We start from the raw sequence: 16,244 nt of genomic DNA, 5'->3' as shown, positions 1-16,244 counted from the left end.
ACCAATGTATTTGTATATAAATATATGTATAGTTTAATTTATTTTCAATGTGTATTTATACTACAACATGTATTTTATACTAATGGCTGACTTTGGTAGTTGATTTTGGTATACACATAGCATAACTCTTTTATATATATATATATATATAAGGTGCGGATTAATCGGGTAGAATTGAAGTTCAGCTTGCACCCTATCCGATTCGCACAAAAATCATACCCACATCTTATCCTACTCGTTGCGGATCGAATTGACAGCTCTATCCAATTGAATGTAATCGGATTAGATACCCACACATAAAGTGCAGGTTGCCATTCCTAAATGCATGTTATGTATGATTTCCTACTCTTTGTCAATGTGTTGTCATGCGTTGGTTGAAATTTAAAAAGATGAATTTGATGGGTTATTGAAGTTGGGATTTTATTATTTTAACATGGTTCCCATCAATTTATTGGTAAATTTTTTTTTTCAATTTAGAGTTATGGTTAGAAGCATTCTAAAAGACTAAAAGTATTATTTCTTTATGATATTTTTTGAGTTCGACTAATTAAGAACTAATTTATTATTAATTTAATTTTTATTTAAAGATTTGTCATTGGCTAATAAATTATTACAAATATAAAGCACCACTTAATTAAACGGACGAGTGAATTAACCTTTTGATTAACTCAAATTAATTACTAAATATACTATTTAAATATGTGAATTTGGTTAACAGGTACTTTTAAGATCTCAAGATAATCACATGTAGAAAATTTTAATAAAAAATATTTTTATTTCCATGAAAAAAAAATACAAATATATTTCAATATCCCTTAATTAATGCCCTTAAGATTACATATTTGCACTAGTAGCTATTCTAGACTAATAAAAACATCAATTACGTCAAAGATAGTCGCAATTTCCAAAGAATAGCCTAGAAAGATATACTGCCTAATACCTTGGGCATTCATTCCAAATACGTCGAGGATGGAGATTCCATGTTATTTTTAAACCATGGGCGAATATATTTCACACCCACAGTCTCTTCTGCATGCATACATACATAGTAACTAAATCACTCTCCAAGGAAAGCGATCGCATAAAGTTTGATTTGCAATTAATTAATTGGGATAACTGAGAGCTATGATGAATCTAAGAAGTTGATCGAAATCCAAAAAATAAAAAAAGGAGTACGTGAGCTTCCCTTTTATTTAATTTTCACCTAACCAAAGCTAAAGAGAGACATGTATATATAGATAGATACAAAATGAAAGGAGTTGACCAAGCAGACGATATATGATGAAAATAAGTTGCAACGGGTGCCGCATACTCCGCAAAGGTTGCAATGATGATTGCGTAATAAGGCCATGCCTGCAGTGGATAAACTCTCCGGAGTCCCAAGCCAATGCCACACTCTTCCTTGCCAAATTCTACGGTCGCACTGGCTTGCTCAACCTCATCACTGCTGCTCCCAAAAACCTTGCCCCGGGTTTGTGAAACGAGAAAGGACAGAAAACCATCAAAATTTATTGTTTTTAATTATTAGTTAGTTATCAATATTTAAAAGTATAGAATAAAATATATTGTTGGATTATTAAATTAAAAGAACTAAAATTTAAAGAATTAACTGTGATTCCTACTCCCTAGCATTTCTCACGTAGAATTCATTGCATTTGCAGCTGTGTTTAGGTCTCTCTTGTATGAAGCTTGTGGGAGAATAGTGAATCCCGCATATGGCTCCATGGGCCTCTTCTGGACGGGACAATGGGCCCGATGCGAGGCTGCTGTCCGTGCTGTCTTGATGGGGTCCAAGCCCAATGATGAGGTGGCACCTTTTCATTCCCCAAGCTGGGGGTCTTGTGACATACGCCACGTGCCAAGACTCAACACCGGTCTGGTCGACGTCAGAGACAGAACCGGGAAAATCTTCAAGCCCCAACCGCGAGTGGCTTTGCTGGAGTCGGATGTGCTGAGCCAGATTCAGCCCAACCGAGCCACCAAGGAAACCGAGATCAACTTGGAACTCTCTCTTGGCTTCCATTGATAATTCAGCACAGTATACCATTGTCCATTGGGCATGTAGGAAGGAGATAGGAGCTATGAATTTCTTAAACTAAAGTTTGTTTGCTTAGAGATAACAGCATACTATTAGGCTTTTAATTAGTATCTGTCTTCTTTATTTTAGCCAGATGAAAGAGCTTCAACATTTATGATTTACTAATACTTTCAAGTGTGAAAGTGAGCTGTTTGGGTACAGGAAGAGTGACCCACCTTTCATACATCAAATAACTTTTAGTGGCCATTAAAAGCTAATCATTCTCTTGGACTTGGACATTGAAGGATCTGCACACTCTACACCGTTTACACTTCCATGGTTTTACAACTGGAGAAATCTAACTCTCCACAATCTATCCCAAATCTTTTGTGACAAGTGGTTGCACTTCCGTACAATTTCCCTTTTTATTTTTTATCAATTGTTTTTAATATTAAAAATAAAAATATATACAAAATAAAAATAATGCATATAATATTTCTCTTTCAAGAATATTTTTTTTTATTTGAAATAAGTTTGGAGATAACAATACCATTGTGGCAAAATGATAAAAAGAAAAAATATTTTACTTATTGGAGATTCATATTTTAGATATTATTGTTTTAATAGAATATACTAGCAAAATATCAAACATATAATAATATAGACAACAAAAAAAAATATAATAATGTTTTCTCCGTTTGTCTTTTATATTCGATATAATAAAAGTGAATTACAGTAAAAGTTTAGGAGGCCAACAATTTTATTGAATTTTAGCCAGCATGTAACCAACAAAGAAAGGTGAGTCATTAGATGAAATCTCACACCAATCTCACATCATTAAATCATCATTAATGGCTATTTGATAGCTACCAATCACAAAGTTGATGGTGCTTAGCATTGCTCATACTTATAATCACGCAAATGAGATCCTGCAAATTAAATATCCACACAGGCGAACTACTTCTGTTTAAAATAAGTGTTTGGATTTCACGTAGCACGAATGGCAGAGAGCGGCGATCTAGTTAAACAAATAATAATGGCATGGCTCGTTAAAGAGATACAGTAGGATTTAATTATTGGCCTGTAGTGGCAAAATTGTTATATACAAAGAATCATGAAAAGGAAACAAGTTGATGAGTGATAATGTATCAAGTAGCAAAAGACTAGCTAGTAGCTACCATCATTCATGTCAATTATCAACGTTGCAAACAAAACATAAAACTTAAGGGTACATGGACGAATTTCATTATTAAGCAATCAACGGAAATGGTGCGGCAAATGAAGCCCTCTTGACGAATCTACCTTTCATTCTGGGCCTCTTCTCTGCATTCAATTTCCTAACCTCGTACCTTATTTTCTTGGAGAACAACCTTGTTCGGCGCTTCTCTCTGTACCTTGACACTCTTGCCTCTCTACCCCCGTCTCCCAATATTACCGATGATGGGTTACACCCCAATCCAATCATCAATTCACCATAACCATGATGAAGCTCTGTTCCCCCTGTTGCCTGTTTAAAAGTACCACAAATTAATTAATTAATTAAACCTTCTTAACTATTGCACATAGCCAAAGCAGATAACTAATAGTAGCATATATACCATGGTATGAGGCCAGCAATCATGGAGGTCCAAGTTTGGTTTGTGACCTGTAGTCCATGGAGATTTATGACTACCACCCCACGCATTGATTACTCCCTCGTAATCTAGCTGCAGCAATATCTTCCTCTTCTTATTAATTGCATCTTCATCGTCGTCATCATCGTCTTCTTTCTCTTTGACCTTCTCCTTATCTATCTCTTCAGTTTCATGAGATTCGTCGTAGTCAAAGCTAAACTGAAACGCCGTTTCTCTTCCAATCTCCATCATCATCATGTGATTATCTCCCTCCTCGAGCTTGCAACTACTACAGGTAGCATCCATGTGTTCCTGTTCCTGTTCCATTTCCACCTTCACTACCTTATTATTATTATTATTGTTATCAATAAGACCAAGGTGTTCCATCCCAACGCACTCGTTCTCCATTCCCCTACCCAGCAAGCTCTCCACATCAGCCGCAAACTCAGCAAGATCAGCTTCCGATGGAAGAAAGCCATGCAAGTGAGAACCAAAGGAGCCCTTGCTCTCTTCGCTCTCCTTCTTGTTATTATTCTCAGCAGGACTGCATAGCTCGGCTACAAAGGGATCGAATACAGGAACCCTATAAAGAAGCTGCTCCTCGTTGTCTTCATGGGAATTCACTTCATCGGAGCCCTCGCCCTCTTCCGGCACCAGATGAAAAGGCTGCTGGTTGTTGTTGCGGCTGCTCCAACAAGACTTGGATGTTGGACGAGTTGAAGAAGACGAATGATTGGTCTTACCACCGTTTCGGGGCGTGCGAGCTTTCTTTGTGAAGCCATGGTGCCACGTAGGAGCACAGGTAGAGGTAGTGTTGAGAGGGTCCAAAGTTGCGGTTTTCAAGCGCAGCCTCTGATGCCTGCGAGCGAGTGGGTTAGCGGAGTGAACAGAAGAGTCACATGCTTGGCAGAGGAAAGCATCATCGGCAGCACAGTACCACCGTGCTCGCTTCGTTATGCAGCTATCGCACGCTCTTGCCGTTTTGCCACCGACGGCGTTTGCCACGTTCTTACTCGACGGACTCATCAAGTTGTTGTTGTTGGTTTCAAAACTTGAAATTCAATTTAACCTTGTTTGATGCTTTTGTTAGTGAACACCTGGCACTAAAAAAGGGAAGGGAATGCAGGACAATTATTTTAGTGAGGAACGGAAAAGAAAGAAGTGTGTGTGTGACCCACTTGGATGCGCTTTTGCAGTGCATTTAACAGCGAGAGATCGTTCCGCTTTGCACTTTTGGGACCTGTTGGTGGGTCCCACTTGAATTGGTGGGAGGTGCGGGCCTTATCTGCTTTTTCATTGGTGGAGATCAAAAAGTTAATCCAAATCCCTGCCTTCTCATTGGCTCCCTTTCTCATCAGACGGATTTCGGGTGCCCATTTGGATCATTCTCCCATCTCTCCAACTAATATTTACTATTTTTAATTTTTTAATAACACTTAAAACGCCCGAAATAGAAAAGTACATGCCCCAACTCCCTTACAAGCCATGAAGCCAACCAAAACAATTATTTTTAAAATTCAACAAATTAAGTTCTATACTCTTTACATATTAGCATTCTACAACCTCAAATCACAAAGGAGTCACTTAAATAAAAATGTCTATTTTAGATATTTTTAATAATTAAAATTTAATATATATAACTGATTAAATTATTTTATTATTTATTATAATTAAATTGAATAAATTAATTTAATTAAAAAATTAATAAATTAAATATTAAATCAGTTTAAATTAATATTTTTTATAAAAAATAATTATAATATTTTTATTATAAAAAATAATTAAAATATCTTTATTATATATATATATATATATTAATTTTAAAATTTCTAGATCCTAATTTTATGATTGTAAAAAAAAGATTGAAAATTAAAATTTTTAAAATTAATATATATAATAAAAATATTTTAGTTATTTTTTATAATAAAAATATTGTAGTTATTTTTTAAAAAAAATGTTATTAAAAATAATATTATTTAATCAATTATATGTGATAAATTTTAATTATTAAAAAACATATCGGTTCCGCTATGTTACCAACAGCATATCTGCCAACTTCTGCCAACTCTTATTTATAATTGTGTTTCATGGAAGTGTGTTCGTGGATGTGTCTAATAAAAATGTCTTTTTTATAGCTGTGTTTAATAGAAGTGTCTTTATAGATATATTTTCTGGATATGTCTCTTTATATATATATTTAAAATATATTAATTATTAGACACATCCACGAACACACTTCTATAAAACACAATTATAAATAAGAGTTGGCAGAAGTTGGCAGATAATATGTTGGTACCCTAACAGCATATCTGCCAACTTCTACCAACTCTTATTTATAATTGTGTTTCATGGAAGTATGTTTGTGGATGTGTCTAATAAAAATGTCTTTTTTATAGCTGTGTTTAATAGAAGTGTCTTTATAGATATATTTTTCTGGATATGTCTCTTTATATATGTATTTAAAATATATTAATTATTAGACACATCCACGAACACACTTTCATGAAACACAATTATAAATAAGAGTTGGCAGAAGTTGGCAGATAATATGTTGGTACCCTATACTTTTCCTTTAAAAAAAGATATTTTAGACGTATCTGAATGAGTTTCAATAATAAATCACTGAATATACGCACTCTCATCATCTCTCTTTCGCTCTTCCTTTATCCATCGTGCCATCAACGTCTGCCGCCGTTGACATCCGCCTCCCACCCCCTATTACATCATCGTCGCCTATTGCATCGCGCTCTGTCATCGTGTCGCACTCCTTCATCTCCCTCCCGCACCACTGTTGCCATCGTGCCGTGCTTCCGTCCTTTCATCGCACTCCTCCATCGCACCACAGCGGGTACCTTCTTCCTTGCGTCGCCGTCCTTCATTGCGTTGCGCTCCCACCCTCACATCTTTGTCCTCCATTGCGTCGCGCCCTCCGCTGCTCTTCATTTTCTTTTGATGTGATTTGAATTTTTTTTTATGTGATTTAGATATTTTTTTTCTATTTAATTTTTTTTATATTGTGGATGTTTTTTTGTCTTCCAATAAAAAAAGTATTGAATTTAGAATGCGAATGTTTCTTTTTGTAAAAGAAGGAAAAGTATAGGGTACCAAGATATTTTTATCGGTTCCGCTACGTTACCAACAGCATATCTGTCAACTTCTGCCAACTCTTATTTATAATTATGTTTCATGGAAGTGTGTTCGTGGATGTGTCTAATAAAAATGTCTTTTTTATAGCTATGTTTAATAGAAGTGTCTTTATAGATATATTTTCTGGATGTGTCTCTTTATATATGTATTTAAAATATATTAATTATTAGACACATTCACGAACACACTTCCATGAAACACAATTATAAATAAGAGTTGGCAGAAGTTGGCAGATAATATGTTGGTACCCTATACTTTTCCTATTTTTATTAGACACATCCACAAACATACTTCCATAAAACACAATTATAAATAAGAGTTGGCAGAAGTTGGCAGATATGGTGTTGGTAACGTAGCGGAACCGGTAAAAGAAATATCCAATTACAAATAAACATCTAGTTACTAAGAAAGAAACATTCACAACTCATTGAAAATAAATTTTCAACTCACAAATTGTAATAAATAAAAAAGTTTAATCTTTATAAAATGAAATATTCAATTACTAAAACATAAACATTCACAACTTATTTTTTTTTCCAGGGTCTTGGAGTGTATCTTACTAGCTTAGATAAAAAATGATTGAGATTTGCTGTACCCTTGTTGATTACTTAGTCGAGTTGGCCAAAAGTACATATCATTGCTCTTACAGATGACAATTGTTTCAAAACTTTATTACATGAGACATTTTCAATCTTATTAGCAAAAGGTGAAACAGGCTGATAAAAAAAAATACAATAACTTATTTATTCATTATATATTTATTATTTGTAAAATAGAGTATGCTCTGGCAAATATTATAAAACTTTTTGAGAAAATTCCACTCCCCTTCCCTGCGAAATGTTAAAATGATACTTCCCTCCTCTCTATTTTATAAATATACATTTCTCTTCTTTCTAATGTTTAAAAAATCTCCTCTTTAATCTATTTTAAATTTTTTGTGTTAACTAATGTTAACTTTATCTATTTTTTTAAAAAATACCCATTAACAAAAATTTTATTTTTTATCATTAAATTTTGCTTACCAAAATATCCTTTAATAAATTATTCTTTTATTGATTAAATTGTATTTTTAAAAAAATTTAATAATTATATTATTTTTTTCTAAAATATCGTTCAATAATTTTTTAATTATTAACTTATAATTTTACCAAAATTTTTGTTAACAATTTTTTTATATTTTACTATTAATTTTTCGATATCTATATATATTATTTTAACATTAAATAAAAATTTTTAGTAAGATTATTTTTCAATATCTATATATATTAATTGTTATACATATTAACAGTGGTAAGATTTTTTTATTTATTGTTAAAATAATATATATTGATATCGAAAAATTAATAGTAAAATATAAAAATAATTCATAACAAAAATTTTGGTAAAATCACAATTTAATAATTAAAAAATTATTGAAGGGTAGGTATCTTAGAAAAAAATAATTTAATTATTAATTTTTTTAAAAGTATTTTGGTAAAAATACAATTTAATCACTAAAAAAATAATTTATTAAAGGGTATTTTGCTAAGCAAAATTTAATGATAAAAAATAAAATTTTTACTAATAGTTATTTTTTCAAAAAATAATTTATTTTTCTTAAAAGATGAAAAAAGTTAATATTAGTTAACACAAAAAATTTAAAATAGATTAAAAATAAAGTTTTTTAAAAGTTAGAAAGGAGGAGAATGTACATTTATAAAATAGAGGGAGAGGATTGTTATTTTAGCATCTTACAAGAGATGGGAGTGAAATTTTCTCAATCTTAACTAAATATATTGAGTTCAAATCCTAAAAATGGAAAAAAGAATTCTTATAAAAGAGACGTTTATGAATTCACACTACTACCATTAATCAAGTTGGATCAAATTAATGAAACTTAGCACATAAAAAAAATTATAAAATGAAATGATAAGTACATAACGAGGAAGGAAGGAAGAAGAAAGGATGAGTGAGTGGATCTAAAATTTCTTTTATCAGCATTCGAATTGCTTGAAAAATTAGAGTGAGACCGTTTTGTAAGGTTGTCTAGGTCCCTCGTTATACCATTGCCATACCAGGTTTGGGTTGTGCGGTCCCCTAATGCAACATTTCCCTTTCCCTTCCTGCTCATACTTCCGTGGCATTTTCCCAATTATTTCTTCTTCGACTTTGTGTGACCGTGTTGCCATTGCCCAATCCAACCCTGCCACCTCATCTTAGCCCCCTTCGTCTTATGCTACTACACAGCGTGTTATTTAATTTGGAAAGCCAAGTTTACTATATGGTCACATCCATGTTGCTATTTATCCTAATTTTCTTGAAGCATCCAATATTATATTAGATTGTCTTTGATCCGGTCACTCATCAGGGTATTCTATCAACTAGTAATCCAGTACCCATGTTGCAGATACAAAAGTAACCCAATGACATCATACGCACATAATCATTGATTAATTCCATGATAGATGGAGTGTCATTTATGTATGTGCTCTTTAATTAGAAATAATAGTAAATGTAAAAGGTTTTTAAATTAGTGGCTCGGGAAATACGGAAATTAAGCAGGGAAGGAAGGAAATTCTAAACGGATAAACAAGAAATTGAGGTCTACGTATCCAAAAGACGCATTGATTAGGAGGTTGACAAGTCATCCAACATTGATTAGTACTCTATGAATTTGGTTATCATTATCGCTAGAATAGAAATGAATGGACATAGTTAATTATAAAATGATGACAAGTTAAGATAAGAATTTGGCTCTAGTTACATCCAGCAAAAGGGATATTTATAGTGATGGGGAGACTTGTGAAAATTGGTACAAAAGACTCCAAAGTCCAAATCGGAGCCATATGGGAAATGCAAGTGAGGATATAATGTGACGGGGAAATATGTCGATAAATTCCTCAGCGTGATAAGGACACCCTATTGCAATCCATTTCCTCTCTCTTCCCACCGCACATGTCCAAGTGGAATCTTATAAATCTCATTTCTGCTTAGTTAGTTTTTTTTTTTTTTTTGTGAGATGGATTGGATAACTCCGGTCTTAGGTAACACAAGACACTCGCATTACACACTCACCCACACAATATTAAAAGACTCATATTAAACACTTGGTGCATTCGCCAAAGTTTGAACTCGGGTGCAGCTGAGGCTTAGTTAGCTTAGCTTGGGAACTTGACGCCATTTATCTTTTATTTCATTCTGATTTCTTAACTATGATTGGGCCTTCTTTATGGGCCATTATCTATTAATGGGTCTAGAGACCAATGGTGACTTTGTTCCCTTTAGAAGCAGGATGGTCAAACGAGGCCTTTTGCTACAGCTTGAGCATTGAGTAATCGTATATTTTTATCCTTTTTGGTCTTGATGGTATCTATCTAACTGATTAGGATTAGCACTTAGCAGAACCACTTGGGCTGTTTTTCTAAATACAGGCGGTTTGTCACTTAACTTTGGGCTTCGCTTAGATCCCATTAAGAGTATCCATTTTTGGATTTTTGGTCAGGGTTAAAATATAGGCTTTTGGGCTTTTGGCCGCTTCATGTACCAGAAAAAACCTACGATAAATTATTTTGGCATTTTCATTTTTTTTCTGTTTTTAAGATTTATTAAAAAAAAATAAAAAAAATAAAATTTTATTTTTTGTTTTCATAAAATTTTTAAAACAAAAATATTAAAAAAAACTTCAGCCAAACAAACTCATATGTTCTAGAGACATTAAAGTTGCATTTGGATGAGAAATTGTGACTACATTAAGTTTTTGTATTGTGTTTGGGACTAAATTGAGACTGAATTATGTTTCAGTATTTTATTTAGTTTAAGATAAAAAAATATTTAAAATTATAAAAATACTCCTAATTAAAATTAAATATAAAATCTTAATTCACTTGAACTAAGAAGACACCCCATCTTCACAAGATGTGAAGAAGAACGACTATTACCTATAACTACAGTTACATTATTATTATTATTATTAGGAAAAGTATTTGGAACCAAGAGATTACCAGCCAAAAACTAAACAAAATCACATTAATTTATATTAATAATTAATTTTAAATTTTTTAAATTCAAAATTTAAAAAATTTAAAATTCATTAACTAAACCTAATTGAAACCTATAAAAACATTCTTCTTCTCTCTCACATTAACCTATCCACCTCTAACAATCACACACACAAACCTCTCTCTCTTTCACCATTAAGCTCTCTCCGCCTCCCCACCGCAACCCACTCCTCCCATGGCTTCCGCTTCTATTTTGTAGCAGTGAACATAACATTCCGAAACAAAGCAGGGCCAAGCAAGGTTGAACAAAGCTCTCTCTCACATGACTGCCACATTTATGGCACCGTTGATTTTATTTTCGGTAACGCCGCTGTAGTCTTCCAAAATTGCAACATCTTCCCCCACCTCCCTATGACCGGCCAATTCAACTCAATTACCGCACAAGGCAGAACCGATCCTAACCAAAATACCGGAATCTCCATACACAACGCAACGATTCGACCCGCTGACGATTTGGCCCCTCGCGTTGGTGTTGTGAAAACGTACCTTGGTAGGCCGTGGAAGCAATACTCGAGGACGGTTTTATCGAAAAATATAAAAAAAAAACATTCATTTAATATGAAAAAAAAACATCCTAATACTTAACAAAAGAAATATTCAATTATATTTTAGCAAAAAATAATTAATTATTTATAAAATTTAAAAAAAATAAAATTTTTAAAGAAATAGACACATTCATATTTGCAATACAAAAAAATTTGAAAAATATATAAAAGAACATCCATTTAGTATGAAAAAGAAACATTCTGATACTTAACAGAAGAAACATCCATATATATTAACTCGTATAAATTTTGGATTCACCAAAGATATTTTGGCTGATTTTTGGCTAATACCCTTTTGGTTTCCTAGCATTATTATTATTCATCACAGAAGAAGAAGAAGCGAAGGGATGTGTGGTTCTGATGGAAAATGGTAAAGAACAGAAGGAAAAATTGGAAATAGTGGAACCAGATCTATATAGAAAGACTTGAACTTTGAGAGGTTGTATAAGGTAGGGAAGTGTTGAGCAATAGAAGAGTGAGAAAAAAAGAGAAGTTCTAACGCCTAAACTGAAACTACAAACTACTTTTCTCCTTTGTGACATGAAGGGTTAGGAGAATGCAAGCCTTTTCATGCTGTTAAAGTTGTTGTTGCTGCTATTCTTGTCCATGGTGGAGATCAAGAAGAAGAAGAAGCAACGAAGAAACATGCATAACAATATAACCAATGTGACTTAGTTCTTCTTCAATCTAGATTCAAAGTGAGAGATATGAAGGTGTGTGAAACTATATAGAGATTCAGCGATGATAAAGTTAAAAAATTAAAAAAAAAAAAGAATTAGGGCTGTTAGCTTTTAGTTAGAACTATTAATTAACCATAGTTACCAATTAACTAGAGTTAGCTTTTAGTTAGCACTTGTATATATCATCAACTATAAGGTAGTAAGAAATCTCATATTTTCATATACTATTTCTCTTTGCTTCTCTTTTCTCGCACCCATCGTCAACCTGCAACCTCTTCACGGCTCTGGATTTTATCATGATGCGGTGAGCATGGATGTTGCAATCGCGACAAGAATCTGAGTTGAGCTAAGAGAAAGAAGGAGATTATTACTAAAGGTTCCCGATTCGGCCATCTATGGCGAATGAGGAACATCTGGAGAGTCCAGGCTCGGATATGGAGGATGAATTCTCTCCAAATGACATTCGTAACTTCACAAAACTCCTTAATTGACTCACCAATTTCTAGAACTCTCAAAGCAGAATGAATCGCTCTGCATCTCCGAACGGTGCAAACTCTCACAATTCCTCAACCAATTCGACCTTGGATTTGCACAACCCCTATTATTTTCATCCAGGTGAGAATCCTGGAATCTCGATAGTGAATGTGACTTTAACTGGTTCAAATTATCATTCTCGGTCAAAAAATATGAGACTTGCGTTAAAATCAAAGAACAAGTTACAATTTATTGATGGAACTCTAATGAAACCTGAAGAAACTGATCCTAATTTTTTAGCTTGGAAAAAATGTAATACTTATGTAGTAGCTTGGCTGAATCTATCCCTGATTAGTGAAATCTCTCAGAGCAATATTTGGAACTAAAATGCATAAGACATGTGGAATGATCTCAAGAACAAATATCATAAGGGAGACCTGTTTTGAATTGCCGATCTTGAGGAAGAAATGTACACATGTAAATAGAAAGACCTCAGGATAACTATCTATTTCACTAAACTGGGAACCATTTGGGAGGAATTAGAAACTTTTTTACCTATTCCGAGTTGTCTCTATGGTGTAGAATGCACATGTGGTTTAGGAGTGATGAGAAGATATAGAAAGTAGCGACAATTAGTGAGATTGTTGAGAGGTTTGAATGAAGTGTATGGTACTGTCAGGTCTCAAATCATGCTCATGACGCCTTTACCTGATGTGATGAATGCAGCCTTTAGCATGTTAACTCAACAAGAGAGGCAGTTCCACTCCTTAGATAATGGAGAATTGAGGACTTTCATCAGATATTCTGATTTGATTGAGAATGAGAAGCAATTTCAGCATCAAAATACAAATGGCTATAGGGGAAGAGGTAGTTCTAGCCAAGGAAGGGGTGGTAGAGGAGGTAGAGGGCCTCCTAAACTAGGTTCTTTCTGTCAAAAGACGGGGCACTTGGTAGACACGTGCTATAAAAAATATGGACCATCTCCACACATGAAACAATCGTAAAAGGCCATCAACTATGCAGCAACCTCACTTGGCGCGGAAATTGATGAGTCAAGTAAGGCATCAGTACAACTTTCAAATAAAAAAGGGGACTGCAAGACATCCACAATTTTCTTATCTCAAGAACAAAAAGATACTTTAATTTCTTTTCTCCAGTAGAATAATTCTTCACAGCCTGGTCATGTCATCAACCAAATCACAATACAGTCAGGTATACCAAGCTATATTTTATCCACGAGTGCACATATATCTCAAATTTTATTTACAATGTCTTTTTCTGCACATACCTGGGTCGTGGACAGTGGTGCCACTGATCATGTCACCTTCTCTTTAGCCAATTTTCATAGCTATCACAATATAAAATCAATTTTAGTGAAACTTCCAAATGGTCACCAAACAATAACTCACATTGCTGGAACTACAATATTTTAAAACAAGTTGTATCTCATTGATATGTTATACATACCATGTTTTACTTTCAATTTGTTATCCGTTTCTAAAGCTGCTAAATAGTTAAATTGTTATTATTCCATATCTAACACTACTTGTGAGATACAGGACATAAATACTTGGAAGATGATTGGGTATGCTAATGTGGCTGGCGGTCTTTATACATTGATAATCACACCACCAAATTCACAGGTGGATACATTCTAAAAAGAAAGAATTCCATCTGATCCCTATCTTTTATGCCGATCTCAGCAAGCAGTACCGAAAAAAAGGAGTGAAGGTTAGCAGACTTGGTTGCCTGCCACGGCCCCTTTGAAACCAACTAAGTCAAGCTCAATTACACAAAACTAAAGGTCAAAAGAATAAGGATTAAGTTAGTGTTCAATGAGCTCGAGATAGCTGAGTTTAACGGTCGGGCAAGAGGAAAGGACACCCGGTACAGTTTTTTTTAGCCTCAGCCCCCAAAGCACACCACACCTGAAAAAACTTACTTTACTTACTATAGCTTGCTTATTGGTGAAATAAAAAATTTCGTAAGAAAACAAAGACATGAGAAGGCAAAAGAAATAGAAAAAGCTGCCCAAGTCTTGTCTTGGTCTTGTGTTCATTAATGTCCCCCAATCCCATGTCTTTCTTGGTTGGACCAACCCAACCGGTGATTTACAATTCCAACAAGTCTCTCTTTTTTTGGGGGCACATAAAACTAAACTCATATTCACAATACAGATGCATCATCTCATATGGCACACAACGTAGTGTAGAAAATAATACAAAATATGACATTTTAGGTTTGGATATATACATGCAGATAGGATGCTTGTAATAAAAAGAAAATACCTCTCTTTGATAACATAGATTGTATGAAGCCTTGTGATTTCTATCATTATGCCAAACAAAAGAAACTTCCTATTGTATAAAGTGTCACAGAATCTAATGAAATTTTTGACTTAGTACATGTTGATATTTGGGGTCCTTGTGCTACTCCCTCAATTGCTGGACACAAATATTTTTTAACTGTAATTGATGACATGAGTCGTTTCATCTGACTCTATTTTATGAAAATGAAATCCGAAGTTTAGTTGTTGATTAAAGAATTTGTAGCATATATTCAAAAATATTTTGGAAAAATTATAAAATGCTTTAGATCGGACAATGGGTATGAATTTCAATTACACAATTTTCTGCTGAAGGTATTATGCACCAAACATTATGTGTGAAAATATCCCAACAAAATGGGATTGTGGAGCGAAAGCATCAACACTTATTAAGCATGGCTAGAGTAGTAATTTTTCATTCTTCAATTCAGGACTTATGCAGCTGGGCATGTTGCCTACTTCATCAATCGATTATCAAATTCAGTTTTAAAAAAGATAAATTCCCTTATAAAATGTTGTTTTCCAAAATCCCTAATTTGATGGAATTAAAGACTTTCGGCTGCTTAGCTTATGCTTGCACTCTTACAGCCCATAGGAAAACAATTTGATAAACGTGCAAGAAAATGCATTTTTTTAGGACATAGACACAATGTAAAAAATTTATCCTAATTGACATAAACACAAGAGAAATACTCCTCTTTAAACATGTTCAGTTCTAGGAGCAAGTATTTTCCTATCAACACAAGGCTTTAATCAATTTTGACCAGCTATTAGTTCTTGATAACTCTCACAAAAATCCAACATCCCTACCTCAGGTCATTGATCTTCTTATATTTGAGTCACTTGACACACTCCATGAACATATTTCACCTAGCATACACCATACATCTATTCTTGATGAAACTCCAACTCTTATGGAGTCTGGCACCTTTTCCATAATTCCACATGTATCTTATGACATTGCACATCATTCAGATTTTACCATTACCCCTGAATCCCTGATAGTGAGGCTACAGCCGCTCCCAGTGGTTTTGCATCTTTTCCACCTCCCCCTCCTCTAGTCTGAAAATCCAGTCGAACTAAGAAACCACTTGCATACTTACATGATTATCATTATCCTACGATTTTGTTTACAGTAGAATCATCAACTTCAAATAGGTACCCTTTTCAAAATTTGTCTCATACAACCATTTTTCTCTAAAATTCAAAGCCTTTTTCCTAGCTGTTGTTGTCATTTCGGAACCAAAATCTTATACTAAAGTTGTGGGATTGAAGTGTTGGAAGGATGCTATTGATGCTGAGCTTCGTGCTCTTGAACATAATCAAACATGGATAATTATTCTTCTACCTCCTGGAAAGAATGTTGTGGGTTCCAAATGAATTTTCAAAGTGAAATTTAATGCGA

General features: G+C 33.8%; 1 protein-coding gene and 1 long non-coding RNA gene across 2 annotated transcripts; both read right to left on the bottom strand.

Moving 5' to 3' along the window:
* Window positions 1-1,077: 1,077 nt before the first annotated feature.
* On the bottom strand, window positions 1,078-2,160 carry LOC140182062 (uncharacterized). Its single transcript, XR_011877916.1, has 2 exons — window positions 1,611-2,160; window positions 1,078-1,461 (listed from the first exon to the last, which is right to left on the bottom strand). It is a non-coding gene; the product is annotated as an uncharacterized lncRNA (long non-coding RNA).
* Window positions 2,161-3,066: 906 nt separating this feature from the next.
* LOC112779526 (zinc finger protein CONSTANS-LIKE 16) lies at window positions 3,067-5,173 on the bottom strand. The gene is made up of 2 exons (XM_025823825.3): window positions 3,616-5,173; window positions 3,067-3,524 (listed from the first exon to the last, which is right to left on the bottom strand). The coding sequence occupies exons 1-2, from the start codon at window positions 4,654-4,656 to the stop codon at window positions 3,267-3,269; spliced, it is 1,299 nt and encodes a 432-aa protein (XP_025679610.1). The 5' UTR covers window positions 4,657-5,173; the 3' UTR covers window positions 3,067-3,266.
* Between the last annotated feature and the right edge of the window lie 11,071 nt (window positions 5,174-16,244).

Source organism: Arachis hypogaea, chromosome 19 (assembly GCF_003086295.3).
Source record: "Arachis hypogaea cultivar Tifrunner chromosome 19, arahy.Tifrunner.gnm2.J5K5, whole genome shotgun sequence".
NCBI lineage: Eukaryota > Viridiplantae > Streptophyta > Magnoliopsida > Fabales > Fabaceae > Arachis > Arachis hypogaea.
This window is presented reverse-complemented; position numbering and strand designations above follow the sequence as displayed.